Genomic DNA, 15,665 nt, shown 5'->3' with positions numbered 1-15,665 from the left:
TAGTACACTGCTAGTGGGAATGCAGACTGGTGCAGCCATTGTAGAAAATGGTATGGAGTTTCCTTAAAAAATTAAAAATGGAACTGCCATTTGACCCAGATCCCATTTCAAGGAATATATCCTAGGAATCCTGAAACACCAATCATAAAGAATATATGCACCCCTATGTTCAACCAGCCCATTTTACAATAGCTAAGATTTGGAAACAATGCAAGTGCCCATCAGCAGATGAGTAGATAAAAAGTTATGGTACATTTACACAATGGAATACTATGCAGTTATTAAAAAAAAAAGAGGAAGAACTGCTACCACTTGCAACAGCATGGATGGACCTGGAGAGCACTAGTATTATGCTGAGCGAAATAAGCCAGTTGAGAAAGATAAGTATCACATGATCTCACTCATGTGCAATCTAATGAACAAACGGCAGAATCTCAGAGGAATGGTGGGAGAGGGTAGGTGGGTGGGAAGAGTTCAAGCAAAGAACTTGTATGCCTAACACATGGACACAAGCAATAGGTTGGTGAAGGTCTGGAGTAGGAGTTGGGGGCGGGCTAGAAGAAGTCAATGGGAAAACGGGGACAAATGTAATACTTTCAATAATAAAGATTTAAAAAAAACTTTCTACTTAGAATATGATGGAATATAAACAATATCAAACCACCATCTTGACAAAATACCTTGCCAAGTACGATATCCTCATTTTCCTTTGTACCAATATGCATTAGAATATGATGGAATATAAACAATATCAAACCACCATCTTGACAAAATACCTTGCCAAGTACGATATCCTCATTTTCCTTTGTACCAATATGCATTACAAAAATTCTAAAACCTTACCAAAGCATTTATTGGGTAGTCAATTTTTTAAAAATTTAAACATTATGGTAATGTTAGTGCAATTGTTCCAACTATTGAATATCTGAAAATAAATACACATTGGCCGTGGCATATTACTGAGGGAGGGCTATGTAATGGGTTAGAAGAGCACCAAGTACTTGACCCAGACTTCCTTGATTCAAATTCCAGCTTTCATTTAATAGCTGGGTTGCCCTGAGCAAGCTACCAAGCATTCTAGTTCTTTTGTTTTCTCATCTATGAAATGGAGATAATAGAAGTCTTTAACTCACTGAGTTTCTGTGAGTTCACTTACATAAACAGTGCCAACATATAGGAAGCACATATGAAGCACACAATTTGTATAAGCTGTTATTATAGTTGGAGCCACACTCCACGTATTTGCCTTTTGAGTCTTGCATTAGTGCAATGTAAAGATCCTTGGTAGATCTTTAAGTTAGGACAGTGGTCAGCAAACTCATTAGTCAACAGAGCCAAATAACAGTACAACGATTGACATTTCTTTTGAGAGCCGAAAACCGACTTCTGCGCATGGGCCACAAAGTTTCAATCGCACTGTACATGCGTGCCCGCACGTGGTATTTTGTGGAAGAGCCACACTCAAGGGGCCAAAGAGCCGCACGTGGCTTGCGAGCCGCAGTTTGCCGACCACTGAGTTAGGATAAACTTTGACACTCACAAGAATATCATGGGCTACACTTGACATCAGTTTACCCAGAAGATTAGAGGACAGGAACTACATCTTTCCAGGCAACATCAGACTTCTGTCTCCACAGGAGTCCCAGAAGCAGGAGCTGGCATGGCAGTTCACATAAGCGTTGGGAAGCTATGTTTTCCCTAGATGACAGCCCAGGTGGAAGGAGATGAGATTCACATCAATGGGAGTGAAGTTCACTTACACCAGTGGCTGGCAAACCGTGGCTCGCGAGCCACATGTGGCTCTTTGGCCCCTTGAGTGTGGCTCTTCCACAAAATACCACGGCCTGGGTGAGTCTATTTTGAAGTGGCGTTAGAAGTTTAAGTTTAAAAAATTTGGCTCCCAAAAGAAATTTCAATCGTTGTACTGTTGATATTTGGCTCTGTTGACTAAAGAGTTTGCCGACCACTGACTTACACGTATCATCATCATGCAAACATATATCTGATGAATGTCTTGTGTCTGGAATATGGGGTGTTAGAGTAGTACAGTGTCTGGAATATGGGGTGTTAGAGTAGTACAGTATAAGATATTCTGCTGTTCTGACACAATATAGATGAGAAACTTAGTAAATAAAAAAAGGAAAAACTAGCATGTCTTTTCTCCCCAGTATTCCTCTTGGCCATCAATAATTAGAATAGGGCCCTGGCCAATGTGGCTCAGTGGGTTGGGTGTCATCCTGTGCACCAAAAGGTTGCCAGTTTGATTCCTGGTCAGAACACATGCCCAGGTTGCGGGTTCCATCCCGGGTGGGGGGCGTGCAGGAAGCAGTTGATCAAGGTGATGCTCCCACTCTGTCCCTTTCCCTTCCTCTCTCTTTCTAAAAATCAATTTTAAAATATCTTTAAAAAATCATTACAATAGGATTTTAACATTCTAGCTTGTCAGAGTTGTGGAAGCTGACATCACAGAAATTTAAATGTTGGATTTTGTAAAAAGATACAGATGGTCTATGTATATTAGTCACATGGAGAAAAACTTGGCATTTTATGAGGAAACAGAAAATACCTTTGATTGTTGTTATGCTCCTTTTCTGTACCAAAGGATTGTAGACATATCTCTAAATAGGCCTGAAGCTTATGTCTGAAAGCTTGTTTAAAACTGGACAAAACTGCACTGTAGCTTAACTGAAACCACAAAGTACATATTACAGAAGCGAGACCACAATAAAATAAACTAAGCTTCCTGTACAAAGATAATATTGAGTAGGACTCTATTTAGATGGTTGTAATTTGGATTGTTTGCAAATACATCTTGCAGTTAGAGTAAGAGCTAGCTTACTGAACATAATCACTTTATATTCGTTTAGATCCTCAAAATAAAAATAAAACAACAACAGAGGCAGAACTTATTTATGTTTGGACCTAGCCAATACTGAGAAACTTATGGTGTCATTAATAGACCGGCAAGCTCAGGCATTTTGAAACCACACCAGTGTTGTATGAATAAGCACAGGTCACCAACCTAGGAAGAGTGGCTATCTTCCTATTCTCTATGGTAGGACAACAGATCTCTGATTTATTTAGGATACAAGCCTTTAAATTAGGTCAAAATCCTCTTTGAAAAGTTACTTAACACTTTGGCCCCTTTATGGAATAGGGAGAGGGAAATTAGGAAGCAGCGTATATGTACCTGCATGCATATGTACATATTAACCTTAAGAGGTTTAAAGCCTTGGAATCCAATTTTATTTTCATTTGAAACCTTGATTAAGAATACTTCACATGGATCAGACAGGAATGTCATCAGATATTATGAAAAATGACTCCTTCTATGGTAAACGTTTCAAGTAACATTTGCCTAGAAGAATTTTCAGTTGATGAAAATGAGTTGGGGTCCTGAGTTTTGTAGTCTGATTACTCTACTGGGCCTTTCAAGTAAATTAACATTCTTGTCTGGCACAGGTTAATTGACTGAATTGCAAAATTCAGAACTTTGCTCAATAAGTTTAACACAGAGTCTCTAATATGATGCATTATCCTACTCCAATTTACTATTGATTTCACAGAAATAATTCTGTTGAATCCTCCCCGTGAAGGGATTTTCATTGAAGTAAACCTGGACAAAGGGACATGCATGATTTTTTGCAGACACAACGTTATGCGGTTATTTTCTGTGAGTAGGTAGGACCCACTGCTTGGGCCTCCAGCAAAATTCCCTGCCATTTGCTAGGCTTGCCTGGGCCCATTGCTTGTGTGGCCTGCGAGTTGGTAATAGCAGAGAGCCACGCATCTTAGCACACACAGCTCTTAGACCTGAAGAGCCTCCTAGAATGTCTTCCAAGCTTTCCAAATGAAGTAACAGTAGTCTCCTGGCAACTGTCCTAATCTGTCTGCAAAACCTGTCTTCATGCTCACCTAGGGGGACACTTTGTCCTGTGGGTTTTCAAGTCACCCAGAGAAGCTTTACTATGGCCATTGTGGATTTCAAAGTAAATGCATTTGTAAAAAGCCAGCATAATGGATCACAACGGTACTGACAGGGCTTTGTTAGGGGAAAAGAAGACAAGGCACAGATTGCGCTTAAACATCCTCTCTAGACTACGGGTTTTTGCACAGCATTTATATAGAAAAATCAAAAGGAAATACAGTCTATACACGGCAAAGGTTAATGAGTCAAAAAGAGGATCAGGGAATATATGTTTTAGTATGGGAAAGTCACAGCCACTGGTGACATCCTGAACAGCAGGACCTTCTTCTGTGGAAGGCTTTATGCTAATACAGAGCCCTCAGGTAAACCAAATATTTTCATGTTTCAGAAATTTACCAAGTATCCTCAATACTGTTCATGCTAATTCATCGTTCAGGAGAAACTTTGTTTTCCTATGGTGAGATTGGAAACTTTAGAATCTAAAAGGGTTCTGGGAGGTTTTTAATGAAAATTATTAAAGTACCGATTATAACCTGCAGTCTGCCCATAGAGCAGGGGTGGGCAAACTTTTTGACTCGAGGGCCACAATGGGTTCTTAAACTGGACCGGAGGGCCGGAACAAAAGCATGGATGGAGTGTTTGTGTGAACTAATATAAATTCAAAGTAAAGGAGCGGAGGGGAGAGCAAGAGAACCCTCCGCTCTTTCGGCTCCGCGGGCCGGATAGAACAGCCGAACAGGCCGGATCCGGCCCGCGGGCAATAGTTTGCCCACGGCTGCCATAGAGCAATGTTAATGACATTGTGTGTTGTTCTGTTCAAAGTCCAGTGTCTTTTGAGTTGTGAACAGATTTAGAAGCTGTGTCATCTGAAATACATATGAGTGCTTCATAAAATCCTGTTTAATGTTTGCCAAACATTTGTCATCTTGCCAATGAACAGATTTTACATTTATGGCTTCAATACACAAAAAGACTTAAGGAAGTGTACTTGTCAGGTATTACTACCTTTCAAATTACAAGTTTTTTGTTGTTACCTTTTCAAGAATTTCAGGCTTGGCATATAATGGAGCTAATTAATTTTTTTTTCCTAGGAAGCAGCCAGCCAGACCACTGCCCCAGGCACATAACCTCACTTACTTCCCTTCTCTCATTTATTCTGTATGTGAGATGAGACTCTGCGAGCTGCGAAGGTAGAGTACTCAGACCAGGCAGCTGCTGATGGATTTTAGTAACTACAGAGTAGGTGACTGAGTCTCAACCCTGACAGCACACATCACAGAGAGGCGATAGTGAAGGCATATCTTTCAGTCTTAGTTGGTTGTGGATGACAATGTGTCAAATGGAAATTATGGAAGAGGCATTAGTTGTATAAAAATGGACCAAGTTGGCTTAGCTGTACGGTATTTTGCAAGAGTCTAGGAGTACCACCGCATTTTCCCCTAAGATTAATTTGTGAACAACTCACACAACACAATAATTAAAAATGGAATCATGTGGGGAAAAGGTTTTTTTTAGTAATGTCATTAGTGCATCTTGATAATTAAGCGATTTTGTCCATCTTCACAAGAAGGGGATTATTTTTAAGTATTTAAAAGTACTTAACTATTTAGCAGTCAGCCTACTAGGTTCTTTACACTTATTTAAATCTAATAAAATCTAATAAGCATTTTTTCAACTTAGTATTTCAGGAAACCAGGATGAAACTGGTTAAATCGTTTGCCCAAATTACCAAATGGCAAATTAGGAATTTAAAGCCAACTTTTCAGCCTTGGCTTTCTTTACTAACGCATTGCATGATACATTGAAAAGTTCTGTGTTTAATGTAGATTAATTTTAGGTGAAATTACTTGGGAAATTTTCATGAAAATAAGTGGTATTCATGCATGTATACATTCGTATGTGTGTATGATATTTATCATAAACTATCAATTCCCTGAGAGGAAGAATTTTTAGTTGTTGCTCTTACAAAATTACTTATATGTAATATAACTCTTTTGTGGATAGTCATCTGTAACAGAAGGGCCGACTAGCACCCCTGCAAAAGGGAGAAACATTACAAAAGGGAGAAAGCAATGACCATCTGGACCTTTAATATTATGTAGAATTTATAGAACCCGTTTCACTAAAAGCCAACAGAATGAAATCTAACATGTCATCTTAAAAGATCAAATATAGATGGCTAGATTGATGTAAATAATTGCACATAGAATGAACGCATTCATTTCTGGTATAAAAATAAAGTGATGTGTTTCAGTTTCAATGACATTAAATCTCTTTAGAGTCCTGATTGCACTCTTGACTAGTATTTCTTTCTTTTCCCTCCTACAGTTGGACAGCGTCACCTCCCTAATCCAAGCAGCCAAAAATCTAATGAATGCTGTAGTGCAAACAGTGAAAATGTCTTACATTGCCTCAACCAAGATCATCCGAATTCAGAGTCCTACTGGGCCCCGGCACCCAGTTGTGATGTGGAGAATGAAGGCTCCTGCAAAAAAACCCTTGATTAAAAGAGAGAAGCCAGAAGAAACGTGTGCCGCGATCAGACGAGGCTCCGCAAAGAAAAAAATCCACCCAGTGCAGGTCATGAGTGAATTTAGAGGAAGACAGGTCTACTGAAACCACTATTTTACTCTATGTCTATATTAAAAAGTCCTGGCTACACACACTGCTTTAATTTTACACTTGATTAATACTGTAAATTCACTATCTTTTAGAGGGTAAGCCACAAGTAACTTAAAACATTGAAGGTGGAACCAACATGAGCATCATATATTTGGGGCCATGTTATTGTCATCTCTGTATGCCAAATAAGTCATCAATATATGTTTATTGAATGAATGAAAACTTCAGGTGCCATTCAGCTTTTCCCATCACAGAGAATATCTTACATTCACTACCAAATGAAATAGGAGATTCAAATGAGACTTATTCATCGGTAATAGCTTGATTACATTCACCCTTTTACTTTTAAATTTAAAAGTTGACATGAGCTCTTGACTTGGTTTTCAATGAAAACAAAAGACCTCATAAAATATTTTCCCGTTAAAACTTTCCTTACTTGGCCTGATCTGACAGAGATGTGTGATCCTTGCTATAGGGGGGAAAAAAAATCAATCTCTACATGTCTCTGTCTACTGTCAACTGATTAGGGTGACATCGGTCAGAAACTAACCAACCTCAAGCAGTCAAGCTGCATCCTAGATTTTTAAGATCAGCATTGATTATTAATGAAGCAATGTATTAACATTATAAAAGTTATAATGAGTTTTGATTCCACAAATGTGCCTTCTAGGATCCCATTGTGTTTAGCAGTTCTGCATGTTGAGAGCTGGGTTTAAGTGAGTCCATCAGAATTTATACATGGAGGGAGAGTTATTACCCACTTGGGGAAATGGGACATCTAACTACATCCCTGAGTGAACTATGCCAACAGAAGTGCTAAGTAGTTCTGCATGACTCTAAAATTTCATTTGTATCAGCTTGCACTTGTAATTAAAAGGAAACGGCCAGTTTGAAAAACCTTTGACACTGAGTAAGATAGAACTGTGTAAAATGTATCGTTGAACTATGAAGGAGCGTTCATGGCAATGTAGCTGGAGTGATTTTTAATAACATTCTTTTAAATAAAAGTCACCGAGGTCATTTTTTAACTGTGCTACCAGTGCACAGCCTCAATCATCGTGCTCATCCCTAGTTGAGTTTGTAATGAACTTCATAATAGTCTCAGGGTCCAGTTCATTGCTTGTCTCTCTCATGCTTTCTCCTCTGCTCTCTGATGGAGTTAAATTCAGTTACACTTTTTCTCATGCAGAGAGCCACCATTCACAGAATTTTAAACATGGGCTCCCTATTCTACTTTATTAATGTGATACTACCATTGTAACTACATTTTGTAAAACATTGCCATTAGCAGATTATTTCAACAGCCACATCATCTTAGTTTGATGAAGTAAAATTCAAACACGCAGCGCCAATTGATATTAGGACGACTAATCTGAATAAAAGAAAAAAAATGGGAAAAGCATTGCACTTATTAAATAGGTTATATTAACTATGGGAAAATGATAACTTTTATTCTAATGAGTTATTTTATTTTTCTAAACTTTTGGGTTGCCTGGGCTCAGCACATAAACTTCCTAGGAGGTAACGGCCATGAGCTCCTCCCTGTCTTGAACCATGCACTGGCCTACAGCCATTATTCTGGACAGAACCCACTCCCTAAAAGAGAAAGCAGTGCAGGAAGGAATTAAAAAATTAAAAATAATTCTATGTTCTAGAACTATCTTGATAAATGAAGCAAAATAGAGTTTCTTTTGTTGAAATGTTACCATCATTTTCTACTCTAAGAGTAAACATTACAAGAGTGACATCTATAACACATCCTTTCCTCAGATAGAAGTGCAAATTTATAATTTAGTTAAGAAAATAAATGTTTAAGATATCACCATTCTGCTAGGTGCATATCTTAGTTCCTAAAGCCACATGCTCAAGAATCACAATGGTCCCATTTAGAAAATCTAATGTCCCTTTGATTCTGCCTCAGCTTCCCACAGGTTGGAAGTTAGAATGAGGCATTAGATTCCAAAAGAACAGAAGTAACTTGAAATTATTGAATTACCAGATATCCTCTGTATCTTTAAAATAAACTGACTCCACACAAAATGAGATGTGAACAAGGCCTCCTCTTCAAAGTAGATAGATTTCCGACTTAGCTCAAAGTAAACAACTTATAATTAAACAAAACTTACTTTGAAAAAAAAATGAACTTGGAAAATAGCCCAGGAATAAAGCCTGCTGTAGTAACCAAAGATGTAATAAGAACAGGCTGCATAGAGCTGAGAAAGGCATCTGTCTACCTGAGTGAATTTTTGCAGTTGGCCAAAATTTCAAGATTTAGTCCAATTCAAATCTGCTAATAATATAAGTGCTAATACACAGGAAACATGAGCAGCAAAAATATTAACAAACCTTTGCATTACAAAGCATAGTTAAATGAATCTAACCAGTACATATGAATATTAGATAGATTCCTATTTAAGCACTTCTTCTCTAGGGGAAAACTATAATGAGAGTGATACTTGGTGGCCCATCTATACACCTTTTCAAATCACATCACAGATCAGTGCTTCATCCTGTTAACCAAAGTTCACTTTTTTCTCTTCGTGAAATCAATTTATGGAGGAAACAAAAACTCCTTGAGGAGGAGAACAGGGTTTAGACTACCTACAAGGACAGTTTCCTCCTGGTTAGCCACCAGCATCACTGTCAAACATTAGACTGGAATCAGAATGATAAGTTAGAAAATATCCAAGAAATCATAATCCACTAAAGATCCTTCTAATTATAAAAACTGGAAGGTTTTCATGAAACAGGAAAGGCGAGTCATATGAATTTCTCCCTTTTAATCATAAGTGAAAATTATTGGATTAAAATATTTGTTTCTAATACAGTTTCTGGGTTATAACTCAAATGGGTCATGAAAAAAAATTAAGCAACATGTTTTTTATAGTAATTTGTTATATAGCCCCTTCCTGTTTGTCTTATACATGTATAGTTTTCACTCATGCCATAAAGAAATACAATATTCTTAAATGTGCCTTCCGAATTTTGCACATTACTTGATTTATTAGTATCAATATAAATATACTAGAGGCCCGGTGCACAAAATTCATGCGGGGGGGGGGGGCGGGGGGGGTCCCTCAGCCCAGCCTGCACCTTCTCCAATCTGGGACCCTTTGAGGGATGTCCGACTGCCCTACCAGGATCAGGCCTAAACGGGCAGTCGGACATCCCTCTCACAATCCAGGACTGCTGGCTCCCAACTGCTCGCCTGCCTGCCTTCCTGATTGCCCCTAACCGCTTCTGCCTGCCAGACTGATCACCCCCTAACCACTCCCCTGCCAGCCTGGTCACCCCTAACAGCTCTCCCCTGCAGGCCTGGGTCCCCCCAAACTGCCCTTCCCTGCAGGCCCAGTCACCCCCAACTTCCCTCATCTACCAGCCTGGCCACCCCTCACTGCCCTCCCCTGCAGACTTGATCGCCCCCAACTACCCTCCCTTGCAGGCCTGGTCCCTCCCAACTGCCCTTTCCTGCTGGCCATCTTGTGGTGGCCATCTTGTGTCCACATGGGGGCAGCCATCTTGTGTGTTGGAGTGACAGTCAATTTGTACATTACTCTTATTAGATAGGATGTCTGCCATAAAATTACTTCTGTTTAAGGGATAAGGTCCACCATAGCTACACAGAAAGGCCCATTCTTTCACACTTAATGGCTTCAAAAGAAGTCAGTTTTTAAGTCATACCACAGCAAGATAGTGACTACACAGTTAAGTGCCCAATTTGGTCCTCACATCCTATAATTAGTGCTCCTCAAATTCAGTAAGGAGTGGCTGAAAAGACTGCCTAAGAACAGAGACAAATCCTCAATGGCCTTCACTTTCAAGGTGTCCTTTCATCCAGCCGTCCCTGTGCTGGGTGTCCACCTATTAACTGCTGATACTTTTCCACCAGAATGTTACAGGACTGCTCATCCCAGTCAATTACCTCCAGTTTATATCCTTCCCTCCTGGCCCATGCACCCAAAGTATCTCTCATCTCCTTGGGTGTCTATGCTACCTACAAATTGATAAATAATTTCTATTTCTATAGTGTTCTAGTTAAAATTATTCATTTTAATTCCCAGCAGTATTCCTTTTTTTCTATTCCAAAAAATGTTCATTCCTTTTGGTGTGGGATGCACACTTCCATGCTAGGGATTGTGGTTCCCATGGATACAGATGTCTGTACAATAGCTGCAGAATGGGTGGAATGAGATCTGAGACTTTTCCTTGTGATATTTATCGTTTGCTGGTGAACTCGTTGCAGAATTGCCAGCTTGATTCAATATCATTTTTAAGTAATTCTTTCGGTCAGCAAAGCAGGCATCAGAATATCAAGTTGAATGGAATCTAATTTCTTTTGTCAGCTTGTTTTCTCCCAACCAACCTGCCTATTGTATATTTAGGAATCAAAGAGCCATTTTTTGGTTTGGGAAAGACAGAAGTATTTCTGTTTAACTTGATCAGAAAATTAAGGAGCACAGAGTTTAAAGACCATAAACTGCATTATTATATTAATAATTATTTTTAAGTAAATGAGGAAAATATTATGACTTGAGAAATTTATATTTATCTATCACATACCAGGAATCAACACTTAGTTAATAAAAACCCTATAGCATTTATTTTGTCATAATTCTCTGTCCATACCATTATAATATCTTTAGTATTAGTATTTTACATGTTACTACCAAATCCAATAGGCCTGTCTTGTTTGTCTATTAGGAAAGAAAATATGGATGTTATTAAAATCAGGTGTATGCGACTAAAGATGTCCTTTTAAGGTTGTAATACTATCCTAGACATCTAAGTGAGAGTGAGAAGAATTAAATTTTTAAATTATTTTTGTCATTTTTAACCAATTCACATGCATACAAAATATTTTCTATTATAGCAAAAGAAATAATAGTTTACAGCATTAATCATTTCTCTTAACTAGCAGGATAGAGACTACCACTTAACATTTCAAAAGAAGATAATTAATACTAATTGAGAACACCATTTCCAAATGGAACCCAGCCTTACCAGCAACCTGTCTACAGGCAGTAGATGGTTGGTAGGGTTGGCCTTAGGTAGATCCTGGGATATTTCATGGCTGCAGTCTGCCTTTGCCATCCAATAGTCCCCATTGGTTTATGTGAACAAACACAAGGATTGAATTTCAAAATTCACTTGACACGTTGGGGAAAGAGCAGTAAAGACTGAGCATTTCTAAAGAAATGTGGGTGAGAAAGTGACAGAGGTAAGGGAGGGTGTAAGAAAGGTAGTTGCCAAAGCAGAGCCTAGGAAGGAAGAGTTTGGTTCCATGAAGACTAGGCAGCCTCCTCCTGAGGAAGAGGGATATGATGGGGTACTTGTCTTTGGTGGTTTGTGTGAAGTCATGTAGGAGGCAGGAGGCTAAGCCATGTAAGAGCTGAGCATGATTAATATTGTTTGAAAGGTGAGAAATGGAAATTCAGCCAGTTTTCTAAGCTGATAATGGGATAAATTTTTCCCATTGTCAGAGCTAAACAGGATAATCACACATTCATATATTTAACAAATATTTGTTGAACAACTATGTTGTCCAGGCACTACTTTGGTTCTTAGGATACATCATTAACAAAACAAACAGTGATCCTAGCCCTCCTCTGCTAGTTGTGTGTTAAATGCTCTTACTTTAATAAATTCTCTCAGTAACCCTATGGGAGAGACATTATTAGCTCCATTCCATATACAAGGAAACTGACGTTTACACAGAATGAGAATCTTGCTCAAAAACTCACAGGCTCTAAAATTGAGTTTGTTGCACTCTAGAGTCTGAGCTTTTGGTCAGCACATCATCTAGACTTCCTGGAAAAATGAGATTGGATTTTTCAGTTGAAATAAAGATACAATTTTCAAATGCTGGCTGGCTTCCCATGTAATAGCACAAAAATCAAAACTTAAAAACATTATTATTAATCCATATCTACATTATTCAAAGCAGATAAAATTTGCTGCATAATTTAAATAACTGAATGTAGGGTATCAGACATATGAGTGAATATTTCATCTATGTGATTTGAAGTAAGATGAAAACTCTTGCCAAATTACTTTTATTCCATAGAGGAGAAAAATGCAATGAAAATGCCTGTTTCAATCCATCTTTATTATGGATTGGTGAAAAAATTTTGTGGATATCATCTCTTTCCTTTTTTACTACTAATGTGTGTTTGTGTGTTTAAAGTTATAGATCTCAAAGGAATGTTGGGCCAAAAATTATTGAAGTACACGCAAGTTTCCTTGTATTCCAAACTGACTCAAGCTATAGCAAAGAACTGTTTCCTTCTTTATGGAGATGACAAATGTATGCAGTCCTTCAAGTTTACATGAGCCTTATTCCCAGAGCCAACTGAAGCCAGACTCTTCTTGTCCACATTGCTGGCTATGCTTCTCTATCCCAGGCCTGGGGAGTTAAATTACTTCCTGATCTTTCTAATAGTTGCCTTCCTTAAACTGGGGTTCCTCAAACGGGGGTTGGTACTTCCATGTACCTGGCTATCATGATGGTGCCCGTTCCCAACTGTAAGAAAAGGAAACTCTAAAGAAGGTAATTCTCTTTGAAAAAGGCTCCAATTCCTAAAAATCTCTTAAATGTAGGACATAAAAAAGCCACGTAAATGGTATTTACACAGTGGCCTCTGTGTTTTCATTTCCAAGGAGATATTTTCTAAAATTCTAAAGTTTTCTTCACATTTTTAAGACAAATGCTTACTTTTTGATTCCGGGTATCTTGAAGGCATGTAGCATCTCTTTAAAAATGTTAAAACCCTGTCTCAGTAATGAAATCAATAGTTCAAAAGCCTGCAGATAACTTTTTTTTTTTTTTCTATTCCAACAGCCATGTACTACTCAATCCCAGTTCAACCACAGACATGTCATATCAGGTTCCCATTTCTGTGAATGATCTGAACCTCTCTGGGGCACTCAGTGAGAGTCTCACTTAGACTGACAGGTGTTCTTGACCTGGCCTTCGAACACTAAGTGTGAACTGGACTGGTTATTCATAAAGCAAAGGGGCAAGTCTGATGTATTAGTTCATGCTCTCTGCTAAACAGAACTTTCCTCCTTCCTGAGGCTTTAAACGTAAAATTAACTTCAAGAATGCTGTAGACATAGGGTGCCATTGCTTGCCCAATTATGCCGTGGCAGCTCTGTATTCTTTGTGTTGATATACAATATGCCCATGGGGACATAAATATGAGAATTTCAGCAACTGGCTTGCAGGGTTAAGCTGTGCTTCCAACTGGTTTTGAAGTTTTTCCTTGTGCCGTACAGTCCCTCCAAAGAAAATGTCGTTGGGCCTAAATGACAGCTTAATGTTTCCCTCCGTATCCGTGACTAGCAAGTCCCTGAAAACAGAAGTAGACATGTGTTATGCCCAATTTAGTACCTAACAGTTGGGACTTCAAACAGAATTTTCTTGGGCAAGTTAGATGATTAAGTAGGAATTAAAAATTCCAATGGAAGATTTCCATATGACCCTGCTTTCTATTTTGATTATGTTTTTAGGTCCATAGTGACTTGGCAAAATTAAAAATTAAAAATCACTTTATTTGATGTACTTTTATAAGCCACAACTTTGACAAACTTTGTGACATTTCTGAAGCCAAATATGCAAGTTATAAGTCAGGATGAAGACAGACTTAAATTTAGGCTGAGATTAAAAGTAAGCAATCAATAAGAGTCATGCGTATTGCAGCAATATCCTTAGAACTTTCAGACTATCGTGCTTTGTACAGGGCATCTGAGTGAAGGCAGTAGTGGGGCCCAGCACTGTAACAGCCAATTCAAAGCAGTTTTATGGCGTGGCTGTGGATAAACATTGGCAAAAGCACTTGTGGGTCTTTCTGGTCCATAATTATCCTTTAAGTCAGTTTCACCAATTAATTGCCCTAATCCCATGGTCGGCAAACTGAGGCTCTCGAGCCACATGCGGCTCTTTGGCCCCTTGAGTGTGGCTCATCCACAAAATACCACGGCCTGGGCGAGTCTATTTTGAAGAAGTGGCATTAGAAGAAGTTTAAAAAATTTGGCTCTCAAAAGAAATTTCAATCGTTGTACTGTTGATATTTGGCTCCGTTGACTAATGAGTTTGCCGACCACTGTCCTAACCAGTTTAGCTCAGTAGAAAGAGCATTGGCCCGCAGACTGAAGGGTCCCAGGTTTGTTTCTGGTCAAGGGCATGTACCTGGGTTGTGGGCTCTATTCTCAGTAGGGGGTGTGCCAAAGGCAGCTAATCAATATTTCTCTCTCATCAATGTTTCTAATTCTCTATCCCTCTCCCTTCCTCTCTGTAAAAATCAATAAAATATATTTAAAAAAATAAAATTATTTATCCAGGAATAGAAAAAAACTTTTTAGTACCCTCATGACATTGACTTACAATCCCAAATACTCCTTGAGATTCTGCATGCCTTTTGTGTTTAACCAAATTAACAAGATTTTTTTTCATTGTAATCACAATTGATTTATTTCACACACGTTACACTGGTTTTGTTCTAAAGTTCCATTATTTGAAACAATATTTTATGCCAAGTCATGTTACTCTGTAGTTTATTAATACTTTGCTCAACTGATAAACCATGTATGTTAAAGCAATAAAAATGAAAGGATTGGTTATGAATTTGGTGATTATCTTCAGTGGTATGTGTCTTGGGTGGGGCAAAAAAAAGGAGGTTAATGAATTGCTGAGTAGTCTAACCATGTATCACTTCTCAGTATCACTTCATCCCCATTCCCACACTCCTTCAGTGATAGATATTACAATTCAGGGAGGGCACTTTTTAAAACAACTGCATGTCCAGGTAGCATGGACCACATCAGATAGAATTAAACTGGTTTAAATGAACATTTTTGGGGTCCAATATGGGCATTAGCTCTGACTTTAACAGTCATATCTATGCATGTGAAGAATTATTATTTAGTATAGAACTTTATGAATAGTTATTGAAAATAATGAGATATCTGAGGCTACCTGAACATATACTCCATTGTGAGCATGGAATATCATTGGCTCTCCCAATGTTCCTGCATCTGACTACTGTGAAGTTCTGAACATCCATCCGTGGCTTCCTCACCTCCACATAGGCGACCATGCTTTTTCAGTGTGAAGCCC

The 15,665-nt window shown here is 38.5% G+C and overlaps 1 protein-coding gene across 3 annotated transcripts in view; it reads left to right on the top strand.

Annotated features, from left to right (window-relative positions):
- CTNNA3 (catenin alpha 3) overlaps positions 1 to 9,523 on the top strand; it is a 1,399,627-nt gene extending 1,390,104 nt beyond the window's left edge. For all 3 annotated transcript variants that reach the window (XM_080687956.1, XM_080687955.1, XM_080687954.1), the window contains exon 18: positions 6,257 to 9,523. In XM_080687956.1, the coding sequence (XP_080544082.1) occupies positions 6,257 to 6,544 (288 nt within the window). In that variant the 3' untranslated portion in view covers positions 6,545 to 9,523. The remainder of the gene's footprint in view (positions 1 to 6,256) is intronic.
- The last annotated feature ends 6,142 nt before the right edge of the window (positions 9,524 to 15,665 follow it).

Source organism: Plecotus auritus (assembly GCF_963455305.1).
Source record: "Plecotus auritus genome assembly, chromosome: 9".
Taxonomy (NCBI): domain Eukaryota; kingdom Metazoa; phylum Chordata; class Mammalia; order Chiroptera; family Vespertilionidae; genus Plecotus; species Plecotus auritus.
The sequence above is the reverse complement of the archived record's forward strand: the minus strand, read 5'-3'. Positions and strand labels throughout refer to the sequence as shown.